Source organism: Prinia subflava, chromosome 13 (assembly GCF_021018805.1).
Source record: "Prinia subflava isolate CZ2003 ecotype Zambia chromosome 13, Cam_Psub_1.2, whole genome shotgun sequence".
Classification (NCBI taxonomy): Eukaryota; Metazoa; Chordata; class Aves; order Passeriformes; family Cisticolidae; genus Prinia; species Prinia subflava.
Window position 1 is genome coordinate 12,158,565 of NC_086259.1, and position 15,710 is coordinate 12,174,274.

General features: G+C 42.3%; 1 protein-coding gene across 1 annotated transcript; it reads left to right on the forward strand.

Moving 5' to 3' along the window:
- Positions 1-3,807: 3,807 nt before the first annotated feature.
- On the forward strand, positions 3,808-15,608 carry LOC134557558 (galanin receptor type 1-like). Its single transcript, XM_063410668.1, has 3 exons — positions 3,808-4,948; positions 5,804-5,869; positions 14,088-15,608. Exons 1-3 carry the CDS (start codon positions 4,241-4,243, stop codon positions 14,403-14,405), a joined length of 1,092 nt encoding a protein of 363 aa, XP_063266738.1. The 5' UTR covers positions 3,808-4,240; the 3' UTR covers positions 14,406-15,608.
- Positions 15,609-15,710: the final 102 nt, after the last annotated feature.

Genomic DNA, 15,710 nt, shown 5'->3' on the forward strand with positions numbered 1-15,710 from the left:
TGAGATACATAAGTTCAATTCTGATCCTTCACTGAAGAGACTCAAAGGTTACAGGTCACAAAAGGTGCAGGGATTTTCATATTCTTGCCCTGGGAGTTTTGTGCTTGCTGCAGCACTTCTGCACAGCTCCTCCATGAGCCCTGCTACCCCGTGCAGCTCGGCTTGGCGCCTGGTGGACAGGTAACTCCCAGGGGATGGAGGTTTCAGTTCCCTCAGGAGCTGTTTAGATGCAGCTCAGGAAAAGGATTATGTGGAGTCGGAAAGGAATTGAATCTGGGCTCTCATTTTTGGGGACAAATAGGCAGAGCAGTCAACAGGACCTCCTGCCTCTCTTGGGGTCATACTTGAAGAGGAATGGTCACTGCACCTTCTCTTTCCACTCGGGATCATAACTGGAAAGGGTTGGTGTGAGCAAAGTGCAAAGGCTTCTGAGCTACCCCTGCTTGTTTCCCAGTTGCATCTGGGTAGTTCATTAGTCAGCCTAAAGGGCTTTTCAGCCTCAATCAGCCTTTCAAAAAGCACCAAGAGCTGCTGAACCCAAAGCCACAAACAGGCTTTTGATCCGGATGCTTGTTTGTCTTTAAATGGATCTGAATCTGAGATGTAACCCACATTCTCCAGAGAAACAGGAAAGTCTTGCTTGCTGTTATGTTTCAGTGCCCTCCTTCCACTCCAAAGTCACGAGGCTTAGAGAGCTAATGCACAGGTATCAAAAAGCTGAACCATGCCTTCAAAAGAGTAGGAGTGGTTTACAACATGTGTGATATTCAGTGCAATTAGGAGCTGAAGCACCCATTAGCAATCAGAAAATGGACAAATTGGTTTGTACCTACACAAGCTAAAAATGTTACCATTTAAATACTACTATTTAATGTTTTGGGTTTTTTTTTTCCCCACTCTTATTCTTAAGATTGACACACTTCTCCTTACTCTGGGATTGCAAATTTGCTCATAGAGGTCCAGTACTATCCTCTCTCAACAAGATACATCTGATGCCTGTTTAGTCAGGGATGAAATCCAATGCTTTTAGCCCAAATCATCTCAGACAAAAGCAACAGCATCTGGCTTCCAGTTCGTTCTTGATCTTGATCATCTGTGATGGCAGACTTCTACTTTTTTTTCCTGTCACAGAGATTGTTCAGGGTCCTTTTCCTCTGTCCTCCCACTCATGTTTAAATATTTGTTGTCTTCATCTAAGGAGCAACTGAATTTCTAAAGAACAGCAGAATTTTTACAGCTATTTCATGCAGTTCCATCTACAGGCCATTAATTGTTTCTGGTTTCCAGATGAAGCACTGTGAATTTTAAAATACCACACATAATGTGAGTGTTCCCAGCAAATCAGATATTACAGGTTCACTTGTTATTTATGCTCCTGTACATATTCAAGTGACTTGACCTTCTCCTGCTAGTTGGGCTAATGAACAGGTCTTGTGGCAAGTACTTTATCTTGGCATGGTCAGTTCCCTTCTGACTGTGTTTGGATAGGGAATTCTCAGGGACAGGAGATTTCTCACAGTCAAAACCACATGATTTAAAGCAGTGGAGAAGTGGCACAACAAAAGAAACAGAAGAAGGAATCTTTATGTTTGTTAAACTTTTGGCTGCCATGGTAAACATACTTTCAGGATAAGATTTCAGCAAGGCATGTAAATTTACACTGGAAATTACTTCCTCCTGAGTAAGTTCCACCCGAAATACTTCCACACCAGCCAAGCTGCATCTGAAATCAGATTTACAGCATCTCAGTTCCCTAATGAAGGCAAGCTGAGCTTCATAGTTTTTTGATGTCTAATTCAGCAGGTGACTGCCACTTTCTTTCCAGAATAATCACCTTTCTTCCCCCTACCCCAGTTAAAACACTTCACAGAACTCGAATATTCCTTCTGTAAGAATTGAAGTAATTGTTGAATTTTAGTGGTTTTTTTACAAATCTAAACAATCCTGTGATCTGTCCCTCCTCACTGCCAAAACTGTGCTATTCCCTGCCCATGTTCTGTTTGGTGTGCCATGAGATCTTTCAGATCTGCAAAACTGTGTTTGTTTGACACAAACAATTCTTAAATTCCTTCATGCATTGTCTCGAATCCCCTGCAGTGGAAACCACAGATGTTGCAGGTTTTAATACTTTGCCCAAACCCACTAAAAGGCTAAAATGCATATTCTCATGTGCTGTGATTGTTATAGGTTCTTTTAAAATAATTCTTTCTGGTATACTGTCCACTAAAAAAAAGAGGAAAAACAAAACCACAAAACCCCCAAACATCGAAAATACAAAGATAGCCATTGAAATCACTTTCAATAACCTTCTCTAAAAAGTTACACATAGTTATGTGAATAATATTACAAGAAGTAACCTTACAGTGGACACACATTATCACAAAAGGAGAAAGGCAAATATGTTTAAGTTTCATGATTTAAGGGGGGTGGGTGTGCATAAGGACGAGAGAAAACCCCAGCAGGCAGAGGTGGGTACTGAGCTGAGTGTTGGAGGGGCAGGAGGGCTGGAGAGCTGGCGAAGGCAGCCAGGGAGGGGACGTGTCAGTAGGTGGCACTCGGGCTGCAGCACAGCCCCGCAGCTGGCACAGTCCCACAGAGAGCCAGCAAACACAGAAATTCGGGACTGGGAGACCCCAGGGTGTCCTGTGCCACTGTGCCACTGTGCCACTGTGCCACTCTGCCAGGGCAAGGAGCTGCAGTGGGCTCAGGTCCAGCCACGGTGATCTGCTCATGACAGGGGAGATCATTGCTTCCATTGCAGCTTAGACATCTTTCCTCCCTGGCCTCACCCTGGAAGCACCCCAAAGCTGTGGGGGAAATAAGGGATTGAGCTCCCTTTTGAGCAAGGGTATGATCAGAGCAGGCTACAGAAGGCAGCACTGTCCCCTCTCAACAAGAGCTTAGGAAAAAATCACAAGTCAGGGCAAGTCTCAGTTCCGGAACTTTATTTCTAAAATTAAAGGGCTCCCCCAGTTGAACCCTCCCATTCACAAAAGCCTGTAGTGCCCACTCTGACCAAGTGCCTGGAGTTGTAACCACTGAAAATAGAGGTGGGTACTCCTGTGCATCCATAAATCACTGTGTGCAGGTACTGTTAACATTTGCCTAAACTTTTTTCCCTCCTCATTACCTGCAGAATCCCTTAAGAAATGTGAGAAAACAAATCATTAGAACTAACCTACTTAGTACCTTCTAAAACATATGTACTAATTCTATAGGTAAGCATTAAAAACACAGTAACTGAGCTATTAATCTTTAATAAAACTTCTGTTAAAAAAAAAAATCTCTGTTCCCTGGCAAAGAAGATTACAGCTGCTCACAGCTACTAAGACTGAACATGTCCTTTTCCAGTGGAGAATCTGTTTGCACTACTGGACTGAACCCCAAGTGTCTTCGATGCTGGATCAACAGGGTCCATGAATATTCAGGCACTAAGGAATTTGGGCAGATATCCCAGAAGTGGCAAGACCCATTGCTGAATCTAAAGCTCTCCCAGTTTTTGTGTTGGAAACACAACTATTCAGATGGCTTTATGCTCTAATGAGAGCATTGAAGACTATGAAACAAATAAACAAAATCAGTTCTCTGTTGATGAAAATAAAGTATTTTAGCTTTTTTCCTTCTTCTGCAGCCAGTAACAGCGCTGCCCCTCACTGAACACACTATTGCTCAGCAGCTGCTGCTCATCCATGCTTTGGATGAGAACTGCTGCTTTGCTCTTCCCCCCCATGAGTAGCAATGCATGGGGACAAAGCCAGGCAGGGGTTGTTTTCTGAAGGGCTCAGGTCACAGTCAGCATTTGTTCTCTCTGCCACAGCTCAGCGTGGAGCTGGGAAAGCAGGTACGGCTGCCACAGATCCATGGAGAGTGGGAGGGCAGCAGAAGAGGAGGGGCGTGTGGAAGCCGGGCTGCTGCTGCTCTGCCGCTGCTCCGAGCTCCAGGGCAGCCTCATCCTCCGCTCTTCTGGCACGGACCTTTTCTCTGCTGCACCAGCCCCGACTGCCAAACCTGGCTGCCCCCTCTTGGATGACACAAATTCATCAACTCCTTTTTTTGCTAGTCCCTGGAATAATCTGCACCAGAGACAGAGAGAACTTGGAAGGATCATCTGAAGAAAATTACTCCTCAAAGGAAAGACACAGCACTGGAAAAGGCAAAAGCTCACCTCTGGCCACCCCTACCAAACACAGCCGTAGCTGTCAGCAGTCAGGGCTGCAGTGACTACTCCTTGCCTGGCCCCATGGAGGAGCAGGAAAACAACTTTGTGCTTGCCCTTGGAGCCAACACCAGCAAGTGCAGCCTTGAGACCAGCCAAACAGAGGTCCCAACATGCTGGGCAGGAGCAACCAGGGGTGGCCCAGAGGTGGTGATCGTACCGGTGCTTTTTGGGCTGATTTTCCTCCTGGGAATGGTGGGAAACACGTTAGTGTTGGTTGTTCTGGGGCGCCTCCGGCCGGGGGGGCGCCCATCGCGCAGTGCCACCAACATCTTCATCCTGAACTTAAGCATTGCAGACTTCTCCTTCCTGCTCTTCTGCGTTCCCTTCCAGGCCACCATCTACTCCCTGCCAGAATGGATCTTCGGCGCCTTCTTTTGCAAGTGGGTTCACTACTTGGCCATGGCAACCATGCTGGTCAGCATCTTCACCCTGGTGGCCATGTCTGTGGACAGGTACATCGCTGTGGTGCACGCCAAGCGCTCGCCCTGCATCCGCAGCAAGCGCAACGCTGCCCTCGGCGTGGCGGGCATCTGGCTGCTGTCCCTGCTCATTGCCATCCCCGTGGCCCAGCACCAGGCACTCATGAGTGGCCACCAGCAGGCACCCAACAGCTCTTTCTGCTGGGAGCACTGGGCAAACGGGTCCACAGCCAAGCAGATGTACAAGATCACCATCCTGCTGGTGGGATACCTCCTGCCCCTGCTGCTCATCACCTGCTGCTATGCCAAGGTGGGTGCCAGGGATGGGAATAATCTTTAAATGGAGGGAAAGATCCCAGAGTCTTGGTGGCTTGTGTGTGCACACAGCCAAATAACTGATCCAACCCTTTCCATACCCTCTCCTGGTACAGAATACTTTTTTGAGGCAGGGGGAATGGAGGAAAACAGAGAATGAAATTACACCAGCTTACAAAAAGGAATACAACTACCAAGATGACATCCAGCCTGATACCCAAACCCCTTAAAGATTCTTGCTGTTTTTCATAGTTTTCATTTTGTTCTTTCTGAATAACAGATGTTTGCTACTGGCAAGAGGAAAAACCTTTGGAGGGATAAACATTTGCAGGTCATTGCTGTGCTGTAATCAGGTTTCAAAAGCATTAATTGAGAATTACCTAGAGTTTTCTAGCACTCCTTATGACTCCCTCTGGAGGGTGACCCACTCCTACCACTGCATTTGTTTGTGCTGCCTTCAGGAGTGGCAGGACAGTCCCACCAGGGTACAGGACTGGCAGCCTGCCCTCTGCCCATGTGTATCATCATACTAGGGAATAAATGAAGACAGTCTGAGGCTCAATATAAAATTCAAAGTCCATCTGAAAACTCCTGTGGACTTCAGTATAATGCCAGCTGAGCTCTTAATATATGCTGAACTACTGAAAGCTTAGCAGGTTTAATGCTCTTTCCAAACCTTGTCTCTTGAAAGTGGAGAGCTTAGAATTAAAAGTCTGAAAGCATCAAATTCATCTTTGAAGTCATATTAAAACAATTATTTTAAAATTATGCTTCTTGTATGAAGAGTTCAAGTATTAATATACAAATTTCAATTTCCCATTCAACATATTGCTCCTTTTTTCCCCCTAAGGTTTTATACCATCTCCATACGAAAGTAAAGAACATTTCCAAGAAGTCAGAGAGATCAAAGAAGAAGGTAAATATCTTTGGTTTAATCTGTACATTGACTATAATACAATAGATATACCAGGTTTGTAAAGTGCTCAGCCTGGTCTGTGCTGATTCCAGTTAATTTAGAGCCGTTACAGTTTCTGCCAGTCCTCTTTGCCTATGAATCCTAACCAGATTTAATTGTAGATTATATGTAGTTTCTACTGGTTCATTACATTCTCTAGCATACACTCAGTTTTGTTTGCAATATACTTATGAGGACCAATTCATAACTGGTCTGCACCTACACTGTCTGTAAGGATAGAACTCAACTGGTATTTGTAATATTATCTCATAACACAGTAACTGTAGAAGTTATAATACACCACAAACAATGTTTACTACACGAGTGTTACTTCCCCTTTCCCCTCAGAGTGCTTTTGAACATGTTTTCTGTGTTCATCTAACTTCAAGTAGGTTCTGATAAACATTTTAACCACCTTTTCTAAGGCAACACCTTATGCAGCAATGAGCTGCTGTGTAGTGCCTGCTGCAGGAACAGCACCAGACCCAGATGGAACAGACTGTGTTGAAGAGCAGCATGTCTTATTTTGCCTGCTGACTTTTTGATGAATACTGATGCTGCTGCAGATAAACTGTGAACTAAAATGTCAAAATCAAGAGTCTAATTTCTGGATCAATAGTGCAGACTACAAAGAGCAAGCAGGGTCACAGTTTTGTGTGTTTAACAGCTATCATGAGAAAAGGCAACCAAGATCTGTTGACAATTTTAATAATGTAACATGCAGCAAATAAAGTGCTAAGAAGCACTGTCATTCCACATAGAATCATTTCACAAGTTTGAAAAGTTGCTTTAGGTCTCAAAATAACCTACAAATCCCTAAACTGGTTGGTTTAAATTTCTCTCCAGAATTTCCTTACCTACATATGAATGGCACACTGCCTATTTTGTTGCTAATTTTTAAGAGAATGCTAACAACAGTTGAAAATTACTACTGGATTTTCTGGAAAGAAGTTAAGAATTTCATTTATGACACTTTTTTCAATGTATCCACTTGTGTTGTTTTCAGATTTGTTCTGTGGAGTTGGATGAAAAAATAGCTTTACAGTTTCTTCAACCCTTAGTTTTATTAGATATTGCCAAGAAGATCAACTTTAAAAAACACCTTTGATTTTACCTGTTAAAACAAGCTAGTGGTACAGCACTTCTTCCTCCCTCTCTCTCCTTAAGTATTTCCCTGGCCATAATAATGAAACACTCAATAGCAATTCTTGTTCCATGTGGCACCGTTAAGCCTAGTTAAATAGATGATCCTTCAGATAAAAGAAAAAGCAAATACATTCCTCTACACACACACATCATCCTTCACAATAAATCTCCTTCCAGCACTGTCTGTGTAGAAATTGTCCATCTAGCCTCCCTGCATGCCAAGCATCTTCTTTACTGTACTTACTTCAAGTATTTTTTGTTGCAAACACTACTCAGGACTTCTTAGGGAGACTTCCTTGGGTTGGTTGCAGACACATTCAGTTCCTGCATATGCTTTCAAAGCATGCTTGAAACACAAGAGTGGGAGTCAGTATTTTAAAGTACATAGTCTTAAGAACACTTCACACTAGAGCCTGATGGAAAACTCATGGATGCCTGTCAGTTCTGTTAATCTAGCTTCCTTCATAAGTACTTAGTCCATTTGTGAAAGTAGTTGTGTTTGGGTTTAATAAAATTCATCAGGGATTAAGTGAACAGCTTTTGCTTATTTAACTGAAAGATGTTTGACAAATGAATCTTGATCCACATTTGGAAGATTAATTTAGTATATACAGAACAGTGAGGTTGTTCTGAAATATGTCTGACTTCAGTGGCTAAACCCTGATTGCCTTGAGCTGTGACAGAAAGTGTAGCACAACAGCCAAGTCTTCCCACATGAGGTGATAAAACTGTCTGAGTCACATCTGTTAATTCACAGTATGTCTTCACCAAACTGATATGGAAAACAAGGTGTCATGTTCATAAAAAAGAGGATAGTCTGAAATTATGACCATGCAGTTCCTGCTTCATTCCTATAATTTCAAGAAAACAGGGCATTTGAGCTACTATCCTCCTTCTACTCCCAAGAGAATGGGGCTTGGGTTTGCTCTTTTTAGGGTTTTCTTTTAGGCTTGGTTTGGTTTTTTTCTGTTTGGTTTGTGGGTTTGGTGGTGTTCTGTTTTTAAACAGGTAAATAGCAAATTTTGCAAACAGCTTTCTGTTCAAATCTCCCAATGCTTATCTGGGCTCCATATGTGAGTAAAGGTCTCAAAAGAATCAAATTGCAGACTCAGAGTCCTTGTTGAACAAGATTTTCCAGTGAAACTGTTGCCAACATTACCACTGCAAACAGTTTGCTCTGTCACTCAGCATTTCAGAAGCTGTAAGAACTCTCCTTGAGATTGAACACTTCAAGATAAAACATAGTTAAGAAAGAAAGCAAATGCCATAGAACTCTGGAAATGGTCTTGCCATAAGCAGCATTCTACATGTTGACTGGAAACACATTGCCATTATTCTCCATTAAAGGCTGCTTCTGAAAAAATAGTATTACCAGGTAAGGTTTTTTAAATGTCAAGGCCGATTTCTGGATCTTTAGCTTTCATTGACCTTGCTGGAGGTGTAACACCAGTCCCTCCACCCCCAGCTCATATAACCCTGAAACAGGCAGAAGAGACATCATCCTTACTCACATAGTTTGAGCCATAGAACACAGAAATGTAGTAAGAAGCGTTACTGGGACAAATCCAAATTAAAGCCACCTGAAAGATCAAAAGGAGCTGGTATTTTATCTGCTATTAGTACATCCTGGAAATCTGGAAACAGCATGTGCACCTCAATAAGACAAACATTTACAGAACAAGTGGGACACTGCTGGACCCAGAGCTAAACGGATTTCTAAAGAGATGATGATGGCACAGCCAAATGAAAAGTCCCAGTGTTGTGCAAGTACATGCATGACTTTCCTAGCTGCATTGCTGTAGCAAAGAAAGTAAAATAATCCTGGATTTAACTGACTCCAAGTATGTGAAGCATATTACTGGAGCCCAGTACTGTAGCTCAACCTCCCCATTTAAAGATCATGCTGTATCAGTAATTTGTATCTATGCCTTTAAAATGAAAAAAAAAAACAAAAAAAAAACCCCAAAAAACCAAAAAAACAAAAACAAAAAAACCCCAGAAAAAACAACCTTTTATTTTTAAATAAATAAAACCCATGGAAACAGGAAACAAAGCATAATGAACCACAGTACTAAGAATTCATTTTTCCAAGAAGTCTCTTGCTTGATTCTCTACCCCTTTCTGCCTTTTTGTGACACAGCATAGTTGCCAGTGCCTGCTACCTCCAGCTGTGCTCCCTTCCCTCCCTGGTGTGTGCTGCCTGCTCCAGCAGAGCACCAGTAGGCAAACGTGTGATAGCTCTGGCTGTTGTCACAGTATGGAAACAAAACCCAGTGAAAAGTTTAATCAGTGGGAGGGGTTTGGCTATCCACACTGTTAAGAGGAACTCTGCCACATACACCTACAGAGTCGCATTGCCACTCCATTTCCTCTCAACGGGGTCTGGTCAAAAAGTTCCCACTGCTATATGAAGCATCTTCTCTCTATGAAAGTCTGCAACACCAGGCTTCACTTCAGCAGGGTCTGAAGACCCAGCTGTTGTCTCTGAGACCACAGTGCCACAAGACAGCTGGGGTTTCAGCATGGATTTTATTCTCTGCACGATGCTTGCAAAGTCCCTTTTCCCTTCCCTTACTGGTGATCTTTCTGCTGCCTGGCATTGTCCCATTTGCCACAGCATTGTACTCAAAGTCTGTTATTTGAAGATACGTAGGTGCTAAAAGGGCAGCTTAAGAGGGCCCTGGTTTTTAGGATAAACAACTCATGGGCAATGATTAGACCCACTATGGTAAAGTCAGTCACAACCAGATTTTGTTAGTATGGGTCCAGTTTATGAATGGTCCAGAGAGCTCTGGCAGCTGTCACCCTCTCCAAGTCAATGTTCAAATACCTGCTGAAAAGAACAAGTCTGTCTTTAGCAGAATCCTACAAATGACATACAGGCACATATCACAAAAAAGGAAAGAAAAAGACCCAAAAGGTTTTGTTTTAAGTCACAGGATGGTTATGTTCAAACTCCAGTAACCTTTTCAATTTATGCACACATGAAACTTTGCAAAAAATTCCCTTGCACAGAGTTTGCTGCATCCTGACTTCCCATTCCATTATTAAAAGAATTTGACCCTTAATTCAGATTACCACTTTGAAATTTTTATAGAACTTTGCCATCTACGTGTCAAATGTTGGACGTGCTCAATTTAGAGTGCTTTTCCATTTATATGTATCATTTATGCATTAGAGCAAGGAAGATGTTTAGAACTTTTTGCATGCCTAGGCTGAAATTCTGCATGATGAGCTAAGTCTATGCCTGCAGAAGAGATACATGACTGGCTGTTTCCCCATTTAATGCCATACTAGCTGTACAAGCCTGCCACCCTTGAAAATCAGATGGTGTGATGCTGCAGGATTCTCCTTTGAAGTTTGGATAATCATTTTTTGAGGCCAGCCAGCAAGACCACATGCTGAGAAATTCTGTGCACCCCTCTTTGACAATTAAGTATATTTCTTAATAGACTCTGTTACCTCTTTTCTGAACTATGCAGAGTGCAGCAAGTCTGTAATTTGGTTCCAAAGAAAGTTAACTGTCTGACAGTGCTGCAAAATGTTTCATAAGAGCCCAGCCCCAGGAACTCTGCTTGTACATCTGCCTTAAATAAGATGATTTAATGATAGAAATCAATGCAAACTAAGGTCTAGCATGGCCCTGTGGTGTGTCACTGGCCTCTGGAGCACACCAGGGTTCCTCAGTGTTTACTCAGTTCTGTCTTGTGCATCTTTAAAGAACAAATAACAAGCCTTGCAAACTGAACAATCTGAAATGCTTTTTCAAGTTCAAGAATGTGTCTGGGGATGTGAATTTCACAGCTATTCTGCAAGCTCCCTTGAAAGGATAGTAGGAGTTGTGGGACCTTGATGCCAAATGCTTCAATTAACAGACCAAATTAGCCACTTAAAGATAACAAATTAGTAGTATGCTTTTCTCTTGGTTATCTGCAATAAAAAGGTGAGCCGTGCTTACCTGGTGGGTAAGCAAACCAGCTGGTCATTGCTTCCAGAGCTGAGGAAACACAAAGACACATGGAGTTTATTTGGGACAACCCCAAGGTGTTGCACTTTGAAGGTCACACAGGAGCCTGAGGTAAAACCTGAACTTAGACGGGTATTCCTGAACATCTTGGCCAAGAGAGGCAGATAAGAGTGCACTGTAACTGCTTTCCTGTACCTAAGGTAATTATTTGGCTATTGTTCATGCAAATTGAAGGTTTTCATGTAGACTTAAGTGATGTTCAAGGCCTTGGCATTTGAACAACAGTAAATACAGCAAAGGAACATGGAAGATCCTGGGATCCATTGAGCAAGAGAATAGAATTCAGAAGTGAAATCCTGCATGTTAATTGGTTAACAGGAGCCCAAGGCAGCAGGAATTATGAGCATCATTACCAATTAGGGGATAATAGAAACATCACAATGCTCATAAAGCATTTGTGAATAGAAAGTAAATAAGTTTCAAGGGCACCAACAGAGGAAATTAGTGGATAATCCCAGAATGAGAGATGTGCAGATGGGCAGTTGGAACAGTGCAAGCAAATTGCTGGGAAATGAAGAGTCCCTCTTAGCACATAAACCAAGTAATCAAAATGAACTGATAACATCTGAAAATACATTTACTTCAGTCCTTTCTCTTCTTCACGACATCCAGCTGCCATTCCTGTCTCCAAGAAAGAAGACAGAACAATGAAAAAGAATACTTTCAGTGTGGTTTTCAGATCACTGAAGAGTAGAATTAGACTCAAGTGTAATTAAAAAAACCAAAAAACCAAAAACCAAAGGGCAATGAGAAGTGCTTCAATAGTAATTAAAAGATGTGTGTGATCTGAAGCAGAGACAGCTGCTATCCAACATTTAAGTTACTTAAAAGTAGGTATGCCATTTTCAGAACATTTTGCATTTATCACTAAGTTATGGGCATGTTTCTGGAGATCAGATTGTGCTTGGGACCTTTCTGTTAGAAACAAAAAGGAAAAGAATGTTTGTAAATCCATCAGGGGCAGTCAGATTTGCCAACAAAGCAAACAAGAACATGGCACCAGGAGTGAAGAAACTGGCAGTTTTCACTTTGTGTGTTGGCTCACAGATGGGCTCTGAGCAAAGGCATGTTCTCAGTTGGGTATACCTGAATCTAAAGGCACAAAAATTCTCTTCGTCAGAGGTTGGTAGGTTCCTCCAGCAGTGCAGTGATATATTGCACAGCCACATGTCTTTCCTGGGCACTGGCACAGGGTACCTGCAGTATCTAAAAACAAATGCTTGAGGCACCAGGGGTCACTACATTTTTTCCAAGTCTTCACTACAGTAAATTACAACTTATAGTGATGTCTGTAACTCTGTAGTTTACCATAATGAAGTCTGGGGCAGTAAAAATGCGCATCAACTGCCTCTAAAACTTTAAGGAAGAAAATATGCAAGTTAGAAATGAGCATAATAGGAGAAAAGATTTATCAGTAAATCACATAATCAGATATCAGACATCTTAGTGAAAAGAGTCAATTGCTGATAAGATGGTGTGGAAGAACAGGCATAGGCTCCTTTATGCTTCTTTATGCTTTTTCATTTAGAATTATGGAAGAAAAAAGGAGGAAAATAATCTCACCATATTCAGGAAACAGCAGTTGTCTCACTAATGAAGCCCAGTCTGTCTGCAAGCCAGTACTGTTTAATAAAAAAACTAATTAAATGTTCTTTCCCATTTCTGTGTGGCTGAGGTGCACAGTAGAAATGGATGGTCTGATCAGCTCTGAAAAATGATGTGCAGCTAGGCTCCCTCCAACTGGGACTAAATTAGGAAAGTGAAAAGCCCTCTACCCCTCTAGACTGTTCTGTCCACTCTATATTTTAATCTTGGGAATGTTTATTAATCTAATATTCAGGTATTTCTTCCTAAAATATGTAAATCCATGGAATACTTGAAGCATTTGACTCTTTACAGGGCAATCTTAATTTTGCCCTTGACAAAATGCCCGATTCATTAGAAGCTAATCAAGGACAGCAGCACAAAACAGAATTAAATGTTAAAGACTTCATCCTCCTCCTGAATGAGGTTTCTCCCCCAAAGTGGGGACAACTTGATCAACAGTAATGCAGTAAGTGTGCAGACTATCACAGCTCATGGAAGAAGCTCAAACAGTACAGAAATTATTTGCATCAGCTGGTCACAGTCTACAGTAACAGTTTAAGCTACAGCAAAGTTATCACATTAAAACTTAACTACTTAACTACATGTTCCCTAACTTGAAAAAACAGACACAAGTTCCATTTCCAAAACCTGTTTCTTGAGTCATGAATTATGTACATTAGTGCTCTAGTATTGTCTGTGTTTTCCACCTGCAAAATCCCAAAAAGCTGGAGCCCAGAAACAGCTCTGTGCTATTACATAACAACCTATTGTTGCTATTTCATTGCAAACCCATTGTGTAATACTCAGCCCTATGTTAAATGCACAGTTTGTTATTTCACAATAAAAGGGAGGAAAGGCTAGGTATATAAGCCTTATTCAAAAGAATATTTCAGTGCTTGCAGCCCCCTAATTTAAGCAGATGGATGCTATGAAAGGTTGCCTGGGTAACAAGCCTAAGCTACTTAACATTGCTAGAGGGTAAAGAAGTAGCACCATTATTGCTGGTGAAAGCTAATGATGGGACCTGTTTATTAATCATTTCTTTGGTACCCACCATACCCCAGTGGGTGAGCTGGGCCCCATGAGACCACCTAGGTCTCTGTCTTTCAGTCTCATCAACTTCTAATCATTCCAGTCTATTTTTAAGGACATCATCTGTTGATGTCCTTAAACCTAGCATGGTTGGTTTGAGGATGCTTGGCAGGGTAGTTTGTTCATTCTCAGAGGAGTATCTTTGTTAGCTCAGCTGTCAGACAGCATTCTGGGAGGTGAAACAAGGAAAAACCTGGAGCATGCCAGGTATACAATGAACCTACAGGTTATTGCCTCCCAAAATTAATAGAAGCATATTTGAGAGACCTATTTGACAGACTCGCTTGATCACTGTGACCATTTGCCACACGATCTTCTCTTTTCCAGACAGCGCAGACGGTGCTTCTCGTGGTTGCTGTGTTCCTGCTCTCCTGGCTGCCACACCACGTCATCACCATGTGGGCAGAGTTTGGGCACTTTCCCCTGAACAACATCTCCTTCACCTTCCGCATCATCTCTCACTGCTTGGCCTACGGGAACTCTTGCATCAACCCCATCCTCTACGCGTTCCTCTCGGAGAATTTCCGCAAGGCCTGCCGCCAAGTCTTCACCTGCAGGCTCCTCCTGCGGCCGGCCTCCGCTGAGAAACTGGCCAGGGTGCGCATGGAGAACTTCTCCACCACCCACTCCACCACCAACGTGTAAGCTGGGCTCACAGACGTGTTCCAGGAGGAAGAGGAGGAGAGAACAAGCATACAAGTGCATTCCAGGGAGCAGTGGAGTCTGCAGAAGTGTGGACTTTCCAGGTTCTGGAGTGGTGGGAGATATATTTCCCTCTCACTGTGATGATACAGGACAGGGCCTGTCCTAGGGGACCTTGCTAGACACTGGGCTATGTGCAACAGAATCATCTGAATGCCCATAAGAGGCAGCCCAAATGAAGTTCTAATTATGACCATAGGATCTAAAATAGGTTTTACACAGAAGGTAGAATATGTACAGGCAAGAAGACAGCAGTTAATGATGTCCATAGACAGATATTGAGATGTGAATGAGTGATGTGACATTCAGAGAGCAGTTTGGGTCAAACTGAAGTCTTTGGATGTCTTAGTTTCTTCAACAAATTTGACCACGTGTGAGCTGCATACACACTTAGCTCACTACCAGTGGTAGGGTCTCTAAATCTCCTTGAAAGCTTTGCTGTAGCATTTACCTATTGAGCAATTACACCTTTCACATGATGTGTCAGTGGCGTGGCTGTCTGCATTTGGTGGCTCTGTATCAGCTTATACATCCCAGGCTCTGAGTGTCTGTGTGCTCCTGTGTGTAATTACTGCTGTTAATCACTGGCTCCCACACTGTCTCTTGGTGAGCAACAATAGGAAAATGGTATTTCTCAATGTAGCTTCAAAAACCTGTGATTCTGTTTGAAAGTACTGTCTACAAAAGGTTTTGTTGGTAAATACAGTGTTCTTTTGAGTCTATCCACCCAAGGCTTTTTATTAGCCACTTTAGTATATAAATGCTTGAAATTGGTGATGAGGGTTTTTTGGGGTTTTTTGTTTGGGGTTTTTTTTAATGAACTGTTGTGATCAAGTGTTCTAACAACAAACAGGTAACGGCATTTGTAACAAGCTCAAAGTTACTTCTTGTAACTATATAAAGTGCATATTACTTCAAAAGTAAGAAGCAAATGGCTGAAAGAATTTCATTATTTCACTGTGTTGTCTAATTTAGTATTTCTGTGTGCTGCAATCCAGACTGACCTGTTCATAGACTGTAAAAATGTGAGTTACAGAAGTTAGAACTACAAATTACTTGCTGTTTGTGCACTGAATGGGTTTCCAGTCTCCAACTGGATCACTCTTTCACAATATTTCTAAAATTTGAGAGCTATTAAATAATTTTACTGCAGTTTGTCACTTCCTTTAAGAGTCCCTTAAGCATACAATACTAACAGAGCACATGTACAATAGGATAAAGCCATTGCCTGATCCTTGGGTGACTTCT

What these genes read in the sequence shown, in the direction of transcription:
- LOC134557558 (XM_063410668.1), top strand. Translation starts at nt 4,241, where the DNA reads ATGGAGGAGCAGGAAAACAACTTTGTGCTTGCCCTTGGAGCCAACACC. An exon ending in TCACCTGCTGCTATGCCAAG is followed by an intron (nt 4,949 to 5,803) that starts GTGGGTGCCAGG and finishes TTTCCCCCTAAG; the next exon opens with GTTTTATACCATCTCCATAC. An exon ending in CAGAGAGATCAAAGAAGAAG is followed by an intron (nt 5,870 to 14,087) that starts GTAAATATCTTT and finishes TCTCTTTTCCAG; the next exon opens with ACAGCGCAGACGGTGCTTCT.